The sequence below is a fragment of the Palaemon carinicauda genome, chromosome 32, assembly GCF_036898095.1.
Source record: "Palaemon carinicauda isolate YSFRI2023 chromosome 32, ASM3689809v2, whole genome shotgun sequence".
Taxonomy (NCBI): Eukaryota; Metazoa; Arthropoda; class Malacostraca; order Decapoda; family Palaemonidae; genus Palaemon; species Palaemon carinicauda.
In genome coordinates, this window is record NC_090756.1 from 10,930,012 (window position 1) to 10,947,511 (window position 17,500).

General features: G+C 44.7%; 1 protein-coding gene across 4 annotated transcripts in view; it reads right to left on the reverse strand.

Annotated features, from left to right (window-relative positions):
- LOC137625266 (putative neural-cadherin 2) overlaps positions 1–17,500 on the reverse strand; it is a 552,558-nt gene that overhangs the window by 432,296 nt on the left and 102,762 nt on the right. For all 4 annotated transcript variants that reach the window (XM_068356062.1, XM_068356061.1, XM_068356060.1 and 1 more), the window contains 4 exons: positions 16,199–16,432; positions 14,685–14,848; positions 12,950–13,105; positions 11,854–12,030 (listed from right to left, as the gene is read on the reverse strand). In XM_068356062.1, the coding sequence (XP_068212163.1) occupies positions 11,854–12,030; positions 12,950–13,075 (303 nt within the window). In that variant the 5' untranslated portion in view covers positions 13,076–13,105; positions 14,685–14,848; positions 16,199–16,432. The remainder of the gene's footprint in view (positions 1–11,853; positions 12,031–12,949; positions 13,106–14,684; positions 14,849–16,198; positions 16,433–17,500) is intronic.

Genomic DNA, 17,500 nt, shown 5'->3' on the forward strand with positions numbered 1-17,500 from the left:
AGAGAGAGAGAGAGAGAGAGAGAGAGAATCTTACTCGATATGTGCACATTAACATTCTATAATCTGTGCGAGTGATATGTTTGTGAGAGAGAGAGAGAGAGAGAGAGAGAGAGAGAGAGAGAATCTTACTCGATATGTGCACATTAACATTCTATAATCTGTACGAGTGATATGTTTGTGAGAGAGAGAGAGAGAGAGAGAGAGAGAGAGAGAGAGAGAATCTTACACGATATGTACACAAACATTCAAAAATCTGTGCGAGTGATATGTTTGTGTGTGTGAGAGAGAGAGAGAGAGAGAGAGAGAGAGAGAGAGAGAGAGAGAGACTTTCAAGTGAAAATAAAATTCCACCCCACCTGCTTCAATTATAATAATTATCTTCGCAAATAACAAATGAAGACTTTTGTTTAAAACTTTGATCTATTTTTTATTTTTATCTGACAGAATTATACATTTCGATTATCATTTTCTTTGGCTCTCTTAATATTTTTCTTACTAATTACATTCATATAACGAGAGGGGCACTCAGTAGGGCGCAGACCTCCGCCGCAGCAGGTTATTTGTTGACCATTTGCTTGACCTTAACCTTGACCTTAACATGTAATAACTGGCGTGGATTTTCATACACTCAAGTATGAACCAAGTTTGAAGTCTCTGTGACAACGATGTCCAAACTTATGGCTGATTACGTGAATTGGAAATTTTGCTTGACCTTGACCTCGACCTTCCAAAATTTAATCATTTCCTGCTTTTACATAGCAGCTAATACCGGCAATTTTCATCACTCTATGATTAAAATTGTAGCCAGGAAGCTGTTCATAAACAAACACTCACACGCAAACGGGGGTAAAACATAACCTCCTTCCTACTTCGTTGGCAGAGGTCATTATACATATATCTCAATTGTGAGAAAAATTACTATATACAAAGGCAGTTGCTTTATGGTAATTACAGCGTAGAGTAAAAAGAAATCGTTCCACAAAACTGTCTTCTATCTTATTCTCTTGCACATTTAATTCACGTATTTGACTAATTCAATTTTTATTTAATTATTATTATTATCAAAAAGACTAATATTATTATCAATAGATCCATCTAATTGCAGTTAGTTAATCGCACAAAATAATCAAGTATTATTTTCCTTTACAATTTATCAATTGGTTGTTGGGACTCGGTAGGTCAGTCAATAACAATAAGAGTTGAAGAGTTCGAACCGCATCTCCTCTTTATAATGTATATATATATATATATATATATATATATATATATATTATAATATATATATATATATATATATATATATATATATATATATATATATATATATATATAATTTCTTCCCCTTTCAATCACGCTCATTAGCATTGCCAGACGGATAACTACTCGGTCTCTCTCCTTCCCTCGGGCATGGGGAGATGAAGTCGTCATACCTTGGTGAAAGGGGTACCCCCGAGGTAAACTTGGAAACCCAAATCTCTCACAAACCGCCGAAACTGCCGTGTTGTAGTTAGGAAAGGTGGAGGGTTTGGGAAAGCTGAATCTGTAATTGTGCATACCTAAATATCAACTGTCATTTTTGTCGGGTCGCATACTTTAGTTAAGGATACAACAGAAAGATAACATTTGGGTACAGGTAGACATAAAAGTAATGTTTCAAAGATCCCTTAGTAATACCAACAGTGCACAGGTAGCACTAATCACTATGATGTGCGTTACCCTTTAGATGAAACCCTCGGTGACCTTTTCTCTCAATCTAACTGCTCAGCTTAGTAGAAATCTCATATTGAGAGACTCGAAATTGAGTCTCGTACGAATTTCTTTCAGGCTAACATTTTTTCATTTCATGCTGATTACTCGTAAGAATACTCGACAATGTAATTTAACTTTCACATTTGGAAGCTGAAGGGTTTCTAATCATTTTTTTAGTTGTTTTCTCTACCAATTATAAAAACCAAAAATTTACTTACTTTTAAAAAATGGAGATAACTCTTTTAAATCCTATATTAATTACTTTTTTCCGTGGCAGTAATAACTGCAATTATAAACGTAATCTCACTTTGATTTCATCACAAGGGGTATTTTATTGCAAAAGATCATTAATTTATTTTTTGGTATATTTTATACCAGTGGATCAATTAATCTGCAACACACTTGTAGACTTACCAATAAACTCAGGGTTTTACCCATCTACAAGAACAATAACCTTTGCAACTGTAGCACCTTTATATGTGGTTGTTTTCCTAAAGTTTCACACAGCGTATTCCAAATAGTCAAATTGATAAGGAAGTGATAACAAGAGGAAACTGTTGCTCGATGAGCTAAAACAAAACTGCGAGATAAATCCAATAAAAATTTGCGGAATGTTCGTAGATATCTAATGAATAAATGATTATTGGGTTGTTGGAACATCTTACTACTGGTTACATTAGATGCAGTAGCCTTGAATGGGTTTGGTATAACATGGCACGCTGTGGCAAATTATGTAGGTTACAGAAACTTGGAATGTGTTAGGTTGACAATTGACACCTAGAGGTAGGTTTGGTAGAAAACGACACCTGAGGGTAATCTGGTTTGGATAGGGTACATTACGTAGGACAAGGTCTTCCATGACGAAAAAAGTATTCATATACTGGTTAAGTATGGCATGGCATCCTCTGTAGACAACTACTCTTCAGTAAGAGTTGGTCAGACACAGCACCTTTCGAAAAAATTAGTATGACACACTTCAGAGTATTGGCACGTGAAGGATGACATGGTCCTTTGATATAGAATTGAAATTTGAATTTAGAATTTATAGTATAAAGCCTAGCTCTGGTGCATGTGAGGACAGTGAATGCCAATTTGAAATGGGGAGCAAAACTTAAATGAAGCTGGGTAGCAAGATGAAAGAAATGAAGGTGGGACGGATGAAATAGAGGATGCAAAGCCAATACAACTAGCGGTCATAGTAAGAGCCTTAATAAACGATAACAGTACACAACATGAGGTGCACTGACATACATTATACTGGTGTTGATGATAAAATGAGTTTGGTAGGACACACCTTACTAGAACATGTAGGATTGACAAGGCATTGTAAAAGAGGTTCAGAAGGACAACATACACTAGTGGCAATTAAATAGGACACAGTAACAGGTTATGTAGTATATGACATCCTAACTAAGTTATGTAGGACGTAAAATGTGTAAAGTCCAAAACAGTGAACCGGGAAAGGTAAGGAATAACACACGATCCTATAGGTAGTTATGTATAACCTGGCATTCTAGGATAAGTTTGGTATATTGAAATGGTGTCCTGGGACACATTTGGTTTACAATGTCCTAGATAGATTAGGTAAGACACAGGGTACTAGGGACAGTTAAATGAAACATAGGGTGCTAGGATAAATCAATTCAGACACGGGATGTTAAGAAAAGTTATCTGAGACACAGGGTGTTAGGTAAAATTAAGTGAGACATGGGGGGTGCTGGAGCAAATTATGTGAGACAGGGTTCTATGTTGAGTAAAAGGAGACACAGGATCCTAGGACAAGTACAGTGAGACAGTGGGTGCTTAGACAAGTTAGGTGAAACACAGGGAACTTGGATAAGTTGAGTGAGACAAAGTGAGACACAAGGAGCTCGAAAAAGTTAAGTGAGACACAAAAAGCTAGTAAAAGTTGAGTAGAGAAACAGGGTGCCGAGACAAGTGAAACAGAGGGTGTTAAAATATGACAAATTCGTAGATAATTTGTATTTTCCCTAACCATACAAACCTTAGCTATTTACATAGGGTATTACTTTAGGCGTAGCTGAAAATGATGAGCCATTAGATTTTTAACGAGGGTTGACTACCCCCGCGCTAGTTAGCAAGGGGGTCCCCCCCACACACCAGTGAAATGTCTCACTTCACTTAGAGGTAGGACTTGTCTTGGGGGACAGGGCTGGCGGGCAAATATGTTTAAATAGCTAAGGTTTGTATGGTTAGGAAAAATACAATTATCTCCGAATTTGTCATTTGTTCCGTAACCGAAATACAAACCACGCTATTTACATAGGGTGACTTACCCCTTAGGAAGGGTGGAAAGTCCCTAGCCTTACAGGCTTTGGCTTTACCCGGGGACTCAGAATCCGAGTGAGCAGCACTCGAGAAAAGGAGACCCTGCACCTCACAAGTTCCTTGCTCTGCAAGGAACGTGTGGCCTACATAAGCTTGTGTTAGGAGGAATAGAGTGTGACTCGTCCTAGGAAGTTGACCTGGAGTTCTTTAGACGGAATTCTAGGTTAGGACGTTCCCAATACCACCTCGTCAGGGTATGGGGGACGCGACAGTATTAACTTAATACTAGGAACACAAGGGAGCATGGTTTACCTGCAGAGGTTGAGGTCAGCTATGCAGAGACCAGGATGCTGCTTTCCCCAAGAGAGGGGAAGATGAAGAAAGAAGTAAGGGCCAGACATACTCTTTCATTCATGCAGACTGAGACCGGGTAACAATACCCTCAACCTTCTGCTACCTGTCCAATAAGGAGCCTGAGGTTAGACCAGCTGTTGTGCAGCCACCACAGGGCCGAAAAAAAAGTATCGAGGCTCCTGTGGGTCACGTCCTGCAGGTAGTGGGCTGTGAAGGTCGTTTGACGCTTCCAGACCCCAGCTTGTAGCACCTGCGTCACAGAGAAGTTTCTCTTAAAGGCCAGGGACGTAGCGATGCCCCTGACGTCATGTGCTCTGGGGCGACGTAACGGAGGAGGGTCAGGATTCAAGGTGTGATGGATAACCCTTCGAATCCAGGCCAAGATGGTGTTCTTGGTGACCCTCCTATTAGTCCTTCCCGTGCTTACAAACAAAGCTTGCACGCGAGGACGAACTGCAGTTGTTCTCTTCAAGTAACGCCTAAGACTCCTTACTGGGCATAATAGCAGATGGTCTGGGTCACTTGTTACAGAACGGAGACTCGTGACCCTGAAGGAGTTGAACCGTGGGTCCGGCACTCCAGGGTTATCCAACAAACTCAGGGACGAGCCTGAACGTTACCTCCCCCATCCCCTTGAATGGGCGATGTCGTATGAGAGACCATGAAGTTCACTAACTCGTTTGGCCGAGGCCAACGCGAGTAGGAAAGCCGTCTTCCAAGTCAGGTGGCGATCAGAGGCCTGGCGTAATGGTTCGAACGGAGGTCTCTTCAGAGCCCTGAGGACTCGAACCACGTTCCATGGAGGAGGTCTCACTTCCGACTGAGGGCAGGTAAGCTCATAGCTACGTATGAGTAAAGAGAATTCCAGCGAGGAAGAAATGTCCACTCCTTTCAGCCTGAAGGCCAGGCTTAAGGCTGAGCGATAGCCTTTCACCGCCGAGACCGAAAGGCGCATTTCTTCCCGCAAATACACGAGGAACTCCGCTATTGCTGGAATAGTGGCATCGAGTGGAGAGATACCCCTCCCACGACACCAACCACAAAAGACTCTCCATTTCGCCTGGTAGACTCCCATGGAGGACTTTCGCAGGTGTCGAGACATTCTTTCCGCAACCTGCTGCGAAAAGCCTCTCTCCGTGAGGAGACACTGGATAGTCTCCAGGCGTGAAGCCGAAGCAAGGCTACGGCTTTGTGGAAGATGTTGCAATGGGGTTGACTGAGTAGCTCGTGTCGTGGGGGAAGTTCTCGCGGAGGTTCCGTTAGGAGTTGCAGAAGTTCCGGGAACCATTCCACGTGATGCCATAGCGGAGCTATTAAGGTCATTGAAAGGTTGACCGATAGTCTGGTCTTGTTGAGCACCCTTATCATCAGACAAAACGGTGGGAAGGCGTACACATCGATGTTGTCCCACAGTTGTTGGAAGGCATCTTGCCAGAGAGCCTTGGGGTCCGGGACTGGGGAGCAGTACAGAGGCAGCTTGAAATTCAAGGCTGTCGCGAACAAGTCCACTGTCAGGGAACCCCACAAAGTCAGGACTTTGTTGGCTATCTGAGGATCCAAAGACCACTCGGTACTCACTATCTGCGAAGCTCTGCTCAGACTGTCGGCAAGCACATTCCTCTCGCCAGGAATGAAGTGAGCTGATAGTGTTATCGAGTGGACTTTGGACCACCTCAGAATCTCTACTGCAAGATGGGATAGCTGTTGTGAAAAGGTACCTCCCTGCTTGTTGATATAAGCCACTACCGTGGTGTTGTCGCTCATCACCACTACGGTGTGGCCCGCCAGGGTCCTTTGGAACTTTTGAAGGGCCAGAAACACGGCCTTCATTTCTAGCAGGTTGATGTGTAGGTACTTTTGTACTTTTCTGATTCTGACCAAAGGCCTGAGACCCTCTGGTTCAGAATGTGGGCCCCCCACCCTTCTTTTGACGCATCCAAAAACAGTGTCAAATCCGGGGGAAGGACCAGAAGAACCATTTCCTTTCGTAGGTTTTCGTCCATCAGCCACCACCGCAGGTACGCCTGTTCCAAGAGTCCCATAGGGACCAGAGAGTCCGGGGAATCGGTGCCCTGATTCTACCAGGAATTGAGCCGCCATTGCAAGGATCTCATCCTGAGACGGCCGTTCGGGACCAGACGGGCCAGGGAGGCTAGGTGACCTAAAAGACGTAACCATGATTGGGCTGGAAGCTATTCCTGCCTGAGGAAGGGCTCTGCAACCCTACTCAGCCTTGCTATCCTGTCGTCTGATGGAAAGGCTTTGTGGAGATTTGTGTCTAATAACATGCCTAGCTATACCAGTCGTTGGGTCGGCTGCAGAGAGGACATCTCGAGATTTACCATGATCCCCAGATCTTGGCAAAGTCCCAGAATCCTGTCTCGGTGTCGAAGAAGGGTCGACTCCGAGTCTGCCAGGATCAACCAGTCGTCCAGATATTGGAGGAGACGGATGCCGTTCCTGTGTGCCCACAAGGAAATCAGGGTGAACACTCTGGTTAAAACCTGAGGTGCTGTGGAGAGACTGAAACACAGTACCTTGAACTGGTAGGTCTTGCTGTCTAGGCTGGATCTCAAATACTTCCTGGAAGATGTATGGATTGGGATCTGGAAGTATGCGTCCTTCAGATCCAGTGTGCACAAGAAGTCTTGTGGTCTCACTGCAAGTCTGACCGTGTCCGCTGTCTCCATGCTGAACGAAGTTTGCTTGACAAACTTGTTCAGGGCTGAGAGATCGATGACGGGTCTCCAGCCTCCAGACGCCTTCTTTACAAGAAAGAGTAGACTGAAGAAGCCTGGGGAGCCGTCGACGACCTCTTGGAGAGCATCCTTCTTGAGCATGGTCTCGACTTCTGCCCGAAGGGCTAGCCCCTTTGCCGATCCCATGGCATAGGAGCTCAACGACACTGGATTCGCTGTCAGGGGAGGTTGAGATGTTGTGAATGGGACGGGATCCTTGGCCGATCACAGAGACCGTCCAGGAATCGGCCCCATGTTGCTGCCACCTGTGCACGCAACTTTGTAGGCATTCCCCCACAGGTGGACACGCAGGGGGACTGCCAATCCTAGCGTTTACGGCCGCGGCCGCTCCCTCTAGGATTTCCGCCTCCCCTGGAGGACTTTCCGCCCCTCTTGTCCCTGACAGGAAAGGGCTGTGGCTTAGACACCTTCGTCTTAGCTGCCGGAGCATGCTTCGGTGTCCTGTGAGACTGCTGTTGATGTTGTTGTGGAGATGGAGGCTTGTAGGGCCAAGATGTGAGGGCCCTTTGGAGGAGTGAATCATGATTCGACTTCCTCCACCTCTCAGATGTCCGTTCTATGTCCTTGGGCTCAAACAAGCTTACCCCAAGGATGGAAGAGTGTCTGAGCCTGCTGACATCCACGGCGGGGACCTTCGGATGGAACTTCTCGGTCACCGCATCACGCCGCTTTAAGATCAAGTTGGCCCACAGGTTGGTAACCTGGTGAACCAGGAACTCGATGGAGCGAGTGCCCGAGAGGAGGAAGGTCTCCAGGGCCTTCCTATTACTCTCCTTAGACAAGTCCTTGGAGCGCAATAGGATGCCCAGAGAACCTAGCCAGACGTCCAGCCACAAAGTGGCCTGCATGGCACACTTCGCGACCTTCTCCTGGCTAAGGATCTCCGAAGCCGAGAATGTCACCTGCCGGGAGGAGAGCTTCTCAAGAGGAGTTCCCCTGGTGAGCTCTTCCACAGAGTGGTGGAGGGGAAGAGCCATACTGGACTCCCCCATGATCTCAAAATACCTCCTCTGCTGTAAACGAGGAGGTGGGAGGAGTTTATTCCCAGCAGTAGAACAGCTGGAGGAGGCGAGTTCTGCGAGCTGAGCTTCGACCTTATCTCTGGCACTCTTCACCCCCTGGGACCAGGGCAAGGCTGCACTGGCCCTTGGGGGCTTCTGGGTACCATAGACTTGGTCTAGGACCATATCCTTGCCTTCGCGAGGGGCGATCTCCGGGTCCTTGAACCTGTTGAGTTGCCTCATCAGATTCAAGACCTGCCAGAAGGCATGCTCTGACTCCTGCTGCTCTCCTCCCTGTGGACTGCCAGATAAGTCTCCTGTCCCCAAAGGCTCTTCTTGGGGAGACACGTGGACGTTCTCCCGGGGTCTGGTTGGCTCTGGTCGGATCCGTGAAGACGACTTGGGGATCGTCTTCGAGTCCTTGGGTTCCCTCCTGGGCGGGATACAGGACTCTAGCAAAGAGGTCTGGAAGATACCTTCCACGCGAGACGTTTCTCTTCCCCGAAGTGGGGTTCCTCCCATTGGTGCCGTGGGAGAATCCCTCACCTCGCTGGACTCTCCTGAGGACGGAAAAGCTTTGTCCACAAGAGAAGGAGAAAACGACTGCGAAGGGGATGGGGCCTTCCTGCCGGACCTCTTAGGAGCCAACTTCTCCCTGGCAGAAGTTACCACGAAGTCCACTCAGCTCCTTCTCTTCAGCAGGGGCAAGTCTGTCTTTGGTTTGAGCCCCAGATCAGCGAGGGCCGGCTTCACAGCCTGCACCACCGCTTTCATCAGGTGGCCAAACCAAGACTGACGGGTGACTGACGCAGTGTCAGTGATTCCCGCTGGAGGGAAGGGGATCTCCTGATCCTTCGGAGTGGACGCAACGGGGCCTGCCTGAAAAGAAAGGGAAGAATGTTGCCTGGACCTCTCCTGTGACTCTTCCTGGTCCTGGATGGGAGCCCTGCGCTTGCGCGGGTGGCGATCCTGATGGCGATCTGGAAGTACGCGTCCCTGGCGGAAGCACGCGCTGCGGATCCTGGCGAGGATGGGGATCGTGCTGGGGATCGCGCGATGGAACATTCGGAGGGTCGCGTGTGGGCGAATCCTGGAGCGCGGGCGCGCAGTCGCGCGGAGATATACGCGCGCGGGCGAGTGGGTGCGCTGGCGAGAGGGAGCGCGGGCGCATGGGCGCACTGGCGAGGGGGCGCATTGGCGCGCAGGTGAAGGTGCGCGCGGGCGCGCAGGTGAATGAGCGCGCAGAGGAGATTGCTGTTGGTCAGGAGAACGATGGTGCGCAGGAGATCGTCGGCGCACTGGGGATCGATGGCGCATGGGCGAGCGATGGCGAGTTGGCGAACGCTGGCGCGTTGGAGAATGATGGAGCAACGGCGCGTGATGGCGCGTTGGCGAACGATGGCGCGCAGTGCGCGCAGGTGACCGACCGCGCGCAGGTGACTGACCGCGCGCAGGTGATTTAGTACGTGTGCGCGTCGGAGACCTGTGACAATCCGATGCATGGAGGCGCTGGTGCGTTGGCGAGCGCTTGTGCACTGGTGAAGGCTCGCAAGGCGCGCAGGAGATTGTTGGCGTGCAGGAGGGTGATGATGCGCAGTCATCTGGGGCACAAGGTCGGATGGCGAGGAAGTGCGCAGGGGCGAACGCTTGCGGTCAGGATCCGATGAAGGAGCTCTTGAAGTGTGCACCGGGGTGCGCGCGCGCTGTTGCGCAGGCGGCGATGGGCGCACAGGTGTGTGAGGGCGAGGCGAAGGTATAAAGTCCTTGCCTGCGCTCAGATCCGAAGATCTAGGGCGTGTGGGTGTGCGTTGGCGCGCAGGGCGCGCATCAGGAACAAAGTGTGCAGGTGCGCGCTGACGAACAGGAGATCGTGGGCGCTCAGGACTCTGATAGCGCGCATGGCAGGCAGGAACAGGAGGGTGCTGACGGCTAGCAGGAGAGCGCTGGCGAGCAGGAGAGCGCTGGCAAGCAGAAGAGCGCTGACGAGGAGAGTCTGAAGGCTGCAGCACTGGAGAGCGCATATGCACTACTGCACGCAAACGCGCAGTTGAGCGCGCAGGGGAACCCTGACGCGCAAGGGATTTACTCACACCGTGGGATACGTCCCTTTGCCCCGAAGGGACCGGTGCCCTTCGGGTGACGGGATCAGAAGTCGCCTGCTGCGCATCTGCATCCAGGGGCGATGGCAGGCCGGAGGGACTGGAAGGTCTGGCAGGCGTAGGAGATCGCAAGCGATCTGCGGAGAGGTCCAAGGACGTGGCTGCGACGGTCTGCTCCCGACGAGAAGAATCCTCTGCAGGGGAAGGCAACGGTGAAGACGACCCGAAGAGGTGCCTCCCAACTCCCTTTTAGGGAGAAGGAAGGCCCCTACGACGAAGAAGAGGACGAGCCTTACGGCCCAGGCGACCTCGAGGCAGGGCATCCAAATCGTCAGTCCTCCGAAGAGGAGTCGCTGTCAGTGCGCTCCCCCGAGGAGGAGACGCACCCGCAGGAGAGACCGTGGGACTCAACTTTCCCCTTGAAGGATGTTCGGAGGGGGAAGCTGAGCCTTCAGCAACTTTCGCAACAGCAGAAGCAGCAGAGGTTTGACCAGACCCGTCGGAAGCCTCTGCCACAACAACATCGACAATAGACAGAGGGTCTACCTCTGCTATTACCGGCGATTGCTTGACAGCTGCCCCCAACTGGATCAGGTCAAACAGGGCTTCCTTGGAAGGCAAGCCCTTAAGCCCCAAGGAAGCCCAAAGCTGAAAGAGATCATCATTAGACACAGCGTTATCATTGTAATGAGAATCAATATCCTCCCCCGGAGGAGGAGGGTCAGCTGCCTCGCTATGGGAGGCAACCCCGAGGTCGGGAAATAGAACAATGGCCTACGCTACCACTCGACGGCCTCTCATGAGAGACCGACCAAGTGGGAGCTTCGGAGGAGGTTCGGGCAGCGGAAGAAGAGTCCTTGGAGCCTTCCTTCTTCAAGGCAGCCCTTGAAGGAGAAAGGTCTCTCTTGGACTTCTTCTTACGCCACCGGGCAAACCTCTCCCACTGGGAGGTAGACCACTCCCTACACTCACTATAAGTTAAGTCTCTATCACACCGTTGACCTCGAAACTGCGGGCAAAGGATGTGGAGATCCGTCTCGACCGCCGACATGAATGTTCCACAAGGGCGGCCGGGGAGTCCAGGGCACTTGCGCATAATTGCGATGATGGGCGAGGCCAACTTCCAAGCACACAAAGCTGAAGAGAAAGAAAAAACAGATTAAGGCTGTCAAAAGCGAGGACGAAAGACAGACACGTCTGCTCATCGTCCGAGCCAAAAGTGAAGTGGGACATTTCACCGGTGTGTGGGGGGGGGAAGGGTAGCAAGCTACCCCTTCCCCTACCCCATTTCTAACTAGCACGGGGGTAGTTAACCCTCGTTAGAAATCTAATGGCTCGTCATTTTCAGCTACGCCGAAAGTAATACCCTATGTAAATAGCGTGGTTTGTATTTCGGTTACGGAACAAATGTTAAGTGAGACACAGAGAGGTGAGACCAGTCAAGTGAGAGCAGTGGGCTAAGACAAGATGTTAAGTGAGACAAATATTGTTGGAATTAGTTAGATGAGTCACAGGCTGCTAGGACAATTTAAGTGAAACAAGGGTTGCTTGGACAAGTCAAGTAAGGCATGGGGTGCTAGGGCAAACATAAATTATCCTCACCCCATCGATATCGTGGGCGGTGAAAGTAGCCAGCAGGGTCCCGGGAGCCGTGTCTTCAGCCAATGTGAGTTGGGCGTTGTCCGTGGTGAAGACAGGGGCGTTATCATTAGTGTCAACAAGATTGAGGTTGACCCAAGCTCCATCCACATGATACATGTCGTTCCAGCCTTCGTCTCCCTGGAAGTTAGACATCAGGGTTCATTAGTTTGAGAGAGAAAATCGTGTGATTTTCTACTTGAGTACATTAGAAATTAAAGCAGGTCATTTATTTATATGTATATTATTAATTAGATAATACATGTATTACCTTTAACAGCAAGTATTGCAGAGACTGAAAACAGCAAATATTGTAGAGACTGAAAACAGCAAGTAATGCAGACTGAAAACAGCAAGTATTGCAGAGACTGAACAACAGCAAATAAGTATTGCAGACTAAACTTTTAAAACAATAAAAAGATGTAAATAAAATGATCGATGAAGCGCCTTACAAGACTTGAATATATACAACTCAGACCAAGCCAAACTCTCTCTCTGTACAAATTCAAATTCTTTGTCTCTTAAATTGCAATCAAATAGGAAGCCTGAGGAGTAAAGCGCATTTGGAAGACGAGATAGAAAATACATAAGGAATAAATTTACAGATGTTCTAAAAGGAGATTGGTGAAACAGGTTTTGAGTTAAAATACATGTTGAAAGTCATTCTTTAAAAAGGGCTTCAATTTAGTACAGATATTCTTTTTTTTTTATCTCTTGTCAGTCTTATAATAGTCAACCTCTGTACCATGGTCTTCCAATGTTTTGGGTTAGAGTTCTCTTGCTTGAGGGTATACTTGGGCACACTATTCTATCTTATTTCTATTCCTTTTGTGTTGTTAAAGTTTTTATAGTTTATATAGGAAATATTTACTAAATTTACTAGTCTTAAAAAAATATATTTTTCTTTGTTTCCTTTCCTCACTGGGCTATTTTCCCTGTTGAAGCCCCTGGGTTTATAGCATCTTGCTTTTCCAATTAGGGTTGTAGCTTAGCAATTAATAATAATAATAATAATAATGATAATAATAATAATAATAATAATAATAATAATAATACGCACCAAATCTGACACTTGGACCTTGAACTTGAATCCCTTTCTGTGTTCTTCATTCTCGTAGTCCAAGGGCTCCACCGCCCGGAGGTCTCCGCCAAGAGTCCCTTTCTTGCGTCCATCCACTCGGAACATCTCCCACCCTCTGCCACTACCTGGTACTACCTGCAGGGACAGAAACACAAGCTCTTTTAGAGGATACAAGTAAATGGACATCAAAAAGGAGGTTGAATATTTTCGTGGGGTAAAGTTGCTACATTCACGGCCAATATATGTATAAGTATATATGTCTGTGTTTATATGTATATATGTACATACATACCTACCGTATACACACACACACTCACACACACACACACACACATACACACACACACACATATATATATATATATATATATATATATATATATATATATATACATATATATATATATATATATATATATATATATATATATATATATATATATATATATATATATATATATATAGTAACCATGTTATTGCACTATAAAGCAGAACATAAAAGAAGTTTGACCACAGAATGGGACACAATGGGACACAAAAAGCGGGAAGGAAGCCAAAAATAAAACTAAAAAGTAGCGACTACAGTACACCGCACGACGTGCATTGGCAGCCTGGGCACTCCCCCCCCCCCCCTCCCTCCAGTTATTGGTTTGTTCGAAATTCTTGAAATCGTTCGTCTCTCTTCCTTCAGTTTCTTTTCATGAGTTTGTGGTCTGGAGAAGTTCCTTAATAAATTTCCAGATATGGAATAAATTTTGCCCTCTGATATCTGGCTCAGCATCCCTTTACTCTCTTCTTTGTCACTTTCTCCTTTATCAACTCTTATCCAATATCAATCTATCAAAAGTTTTTTTCATGGTTTAACTTTAAAACCTCTCAGTTTTGAAAATTTTAAATTATATTTATAGTGTGATTTATTTATATTTCCTGTGTTTCTTTTATGGGCCTTTTTGAAAAAACATGTTAAACTGTTCGATTACAATTATAAGTAAGACATATATATATATATATATATATATATATATAATTATATATAATTTAGGTTAACTACCCTTATTAAACATTAATATCAGGAAAAGCTGTCGATCAGTGTAAAACTGAAGAAATTATACATATACATTAATAGGTTCCCAATTTAAATAAGACTACAAAGTAAAAAGGGAAAATGCAAGATTTCCTTTGTCTAAAAATGAACAGGAAATGAAAATGAAAGAAAATCTGTAGAATAGCAGGATTTTACATAGTAATATTTATAAATATATGAAGGAAAGAAAAAGGAATGCTAAAAGGATCATGTAAAAAAGGACATAAAAAATTATAATCTAAAGGGAATCCTTGTATATCTTATATAAAAAAAAATTGTATATTGAAATCACAGATATAATAACCATTATAACTTGAATAACTTTATCTAAACAGTAAGTAAATATACAAAAGGATCCAAAATATGTAAGTAAAATTATTTTAGGTGGTAATGATATAAAAATAATCTTTTAATAACAGGAGATTCTACAACTAATTTGGATAATCCTTTTCTCTTCAATAAATAATCTTAGAATCCGAGAGAGAGAGAGAGAGAGAGAGAGAGAGAGAGAGAGAGAGAGAGAGCTACCATTCCATCAACACATCCTTCTGGAGAGAGAGAGAGAGAGAGAGAGAGAGAGAGAGAGAGAGACGGCGTGCCACTCCTCAAAAGATTACAAAAAGAACTTACTCTGAAGGTGAAATTATTGGACACATCCTGATCGATGACCGTCAGCGTGGCCAGGACATTGTCCGGCGTCAGCCTCTCGGACACGTCCAGGGTCCACTCGGACCGGGAGAAGCGCGGGGGCACGTCGTTCACGTCGGAGACTTCGACGGACACCGTGCCTGTTCCTGACGAAGGAGAGAAGGATTGTTGATTGATTTATTGGATCAGTCAGTTCTAGGAATTGATAACTGGTGATTAAATGAAGCAAATAACGTTTTGGGGGGCATTAATCTATTAATATTACTTCTATTTCAATTAATGCACACCCTTTCCATACACAAACTTACACATATGCACATTATATATATATATATATATATATATATATACATATATATATATACAGTGTGTATATGTAGGCACTCATTACAATATAATTATTTTTAATGTTTTAATTCCATATATATATATATATATATATATATATATTTGTATACATAAAGAGATTTTGTATCACAAAATCTTCATAAACATTCTTCATGAATTCCAATCAATTATCCATAGGCCAACCATCAGAAGGATGACAGTTAAAGAATCAAATGCAAATCCACATATGAAAGGCAACCACACTAAAATGCATAAGTAAAATATTCCAGAAAACTCCATTTTTCTTATATATGAAATTGGAAATCAATTCCAGTTATCCCATAATCTTGATTTCCTAAAAGAAAAAAAAATGATGAAATAAGTTTTGTCATTTTCGAATCATTGGTAATGTATTTATGTGAACAAACATTATCTAGATTTCGAAATATGATTAATCTAATGTTTAAAGATATCAACTCAAAATAATTTCCAAAGGAAATTGAGTTTTTGTTTTATATATAAAATCTTTTTTCCTGGAATTATTATTTTCCGATTTGGAAGATGTACATATTTTTTTTTTAATTATTCTGATGAAATACGGATTTACTGATAATTGAAAAACGAAATTAAGCTGTCAGTATTAAGATAACCATAAATAACCTGATTAAATTTACTTTGTTCATCATAGTCTCTTCGATCTTAGAAGATCAAGTTCGTGAACTTAAATTACTCCAGTTCTCCTATATAAGTAATACAATCTTTCTGCAAAGCCAAATAAAACAATTCAAATAATCAATATATAATAAAAAAAATCAAGAAAAGTAATATGTAACTAAACAATTAATAAATTAAATCCCGTTCATTCATTGGTTATGATAAAACTAAAGAATGGAGAAATACTTGACCCTAACTGGAACATCATCATAAAAAACCTAATAGATGGCAGCACTAGTATCCCAAGACACCCAGTAGATGGCAGCACTAGTCGTATCTCAAAACAACCAATAGATGGCACCACAAGTCGTATCACAAAACAACCAATAGATAGCACCACTAGTCGCATCACAACACCACCAATAGATGGCACCACTAGTCATATCACAAAACAACCAATAGATGGCACCACTAGACGCATCTCCCAAAACACCTGAGCGAGTGATGATAATTACCTTTGAGCCCTCCGCCGTCAGTGGCGACCACCTGAATCGAGTACCTCTGCGTCTTCTCTCTGTCGAGGCAGCAAAGGGCCGTCGTGATGAGGCCAGAATCGCTGTCCACGGCAAAGATTGGTCTTCCAGATGCCTCGTCAATCACATTCTTCTCGAGGGAATAGACCAGGCGGGCGTTGTGGCCCTCCCGGGGGTCGTCGTTGTCCGTGGCTGCCACCTGTGCCACTGAAGCACCTGGCCAGGAGAGCAGGGATCGGTCGTGAGATGATTTTGGGAGAGGAAGAACGAGAACGATCTTCTTATTTTATGACTTTACTTGAGGATACAAGCTCTTGTGGGAGAGGATCATTTATTATTTTTGTATGGAGATGAAAAATAAGAGGGAAGAAGAAGAAGAAGAAGAGGAAGAAGAAGAAGAAGCAGAAGAAGAAGGATTAGGTGGATGGGAGACGGACGACAGAAGGCTCTTCAAGGTGATATGTTTATATATTCGATGTCTAAAGGTTCTGGAAATTAAAGCTGAATTCTGATATGTCAATATTGGCGAAGCCTTCCATTTCTAGAGCTTGTGTTTTCTTGTTTACATTTACACGGAGAAAAGGTATTTGGGGAGGGTAACTTTAGGGAGCAGAGACCAGTTCGGGGAAATGAAAGCTTTGCAATGCTTTAAGAAAAATATGAAGTGAGGAAGATTTATATAGGATTCTTAGCTGAAGACTCAAGTTAAAATGAGGAAAATAGAGCGTAAACAAAAATTCTTACAGATAACAGGATTTGACTTATGTGTTTCGTGTCATCTAAGTTCATCTAGGTTAAAATCTAGAATTACCAGAAGAGGTTAGATATCTAGAAGCAAGAATTGAAACAGGAATAGAAGCAAAGTGAAAAGAAGCAAGTGCAAATAGAGGACAAAGAAATAGTACAAAGACCCTTAACTACTGTCTACAGTGCACCTTAAAACTATTTTCCAAGGGGCTTACCGAGAACAGAGTTTAGAAAAAAATATATACTAGAATATTCTACCTTATGAAGGGGATTTTCCCTTCGAGGTATCTAAAAAAAAAAAAAAATATTGGATACAAGATTACTTTCTTCCCGAGATGTGCCATTCCTTCCCGTTGGTATTGGAGAGAGAGAGAGAGAGAGAGAGAGAGAGAGAGAGAGAGAGAGAGAGAGAGTTTCCCTAAAATCAATCACTAATAAAACCTCACGTAAAGGACACCTCAGAGAGAGAGAGAGAGAGAGAGAGAGAGAGAGAGAGAGAGAGGGGGGGGCATCTACCTGTAATCTTCAGAAGTTGTA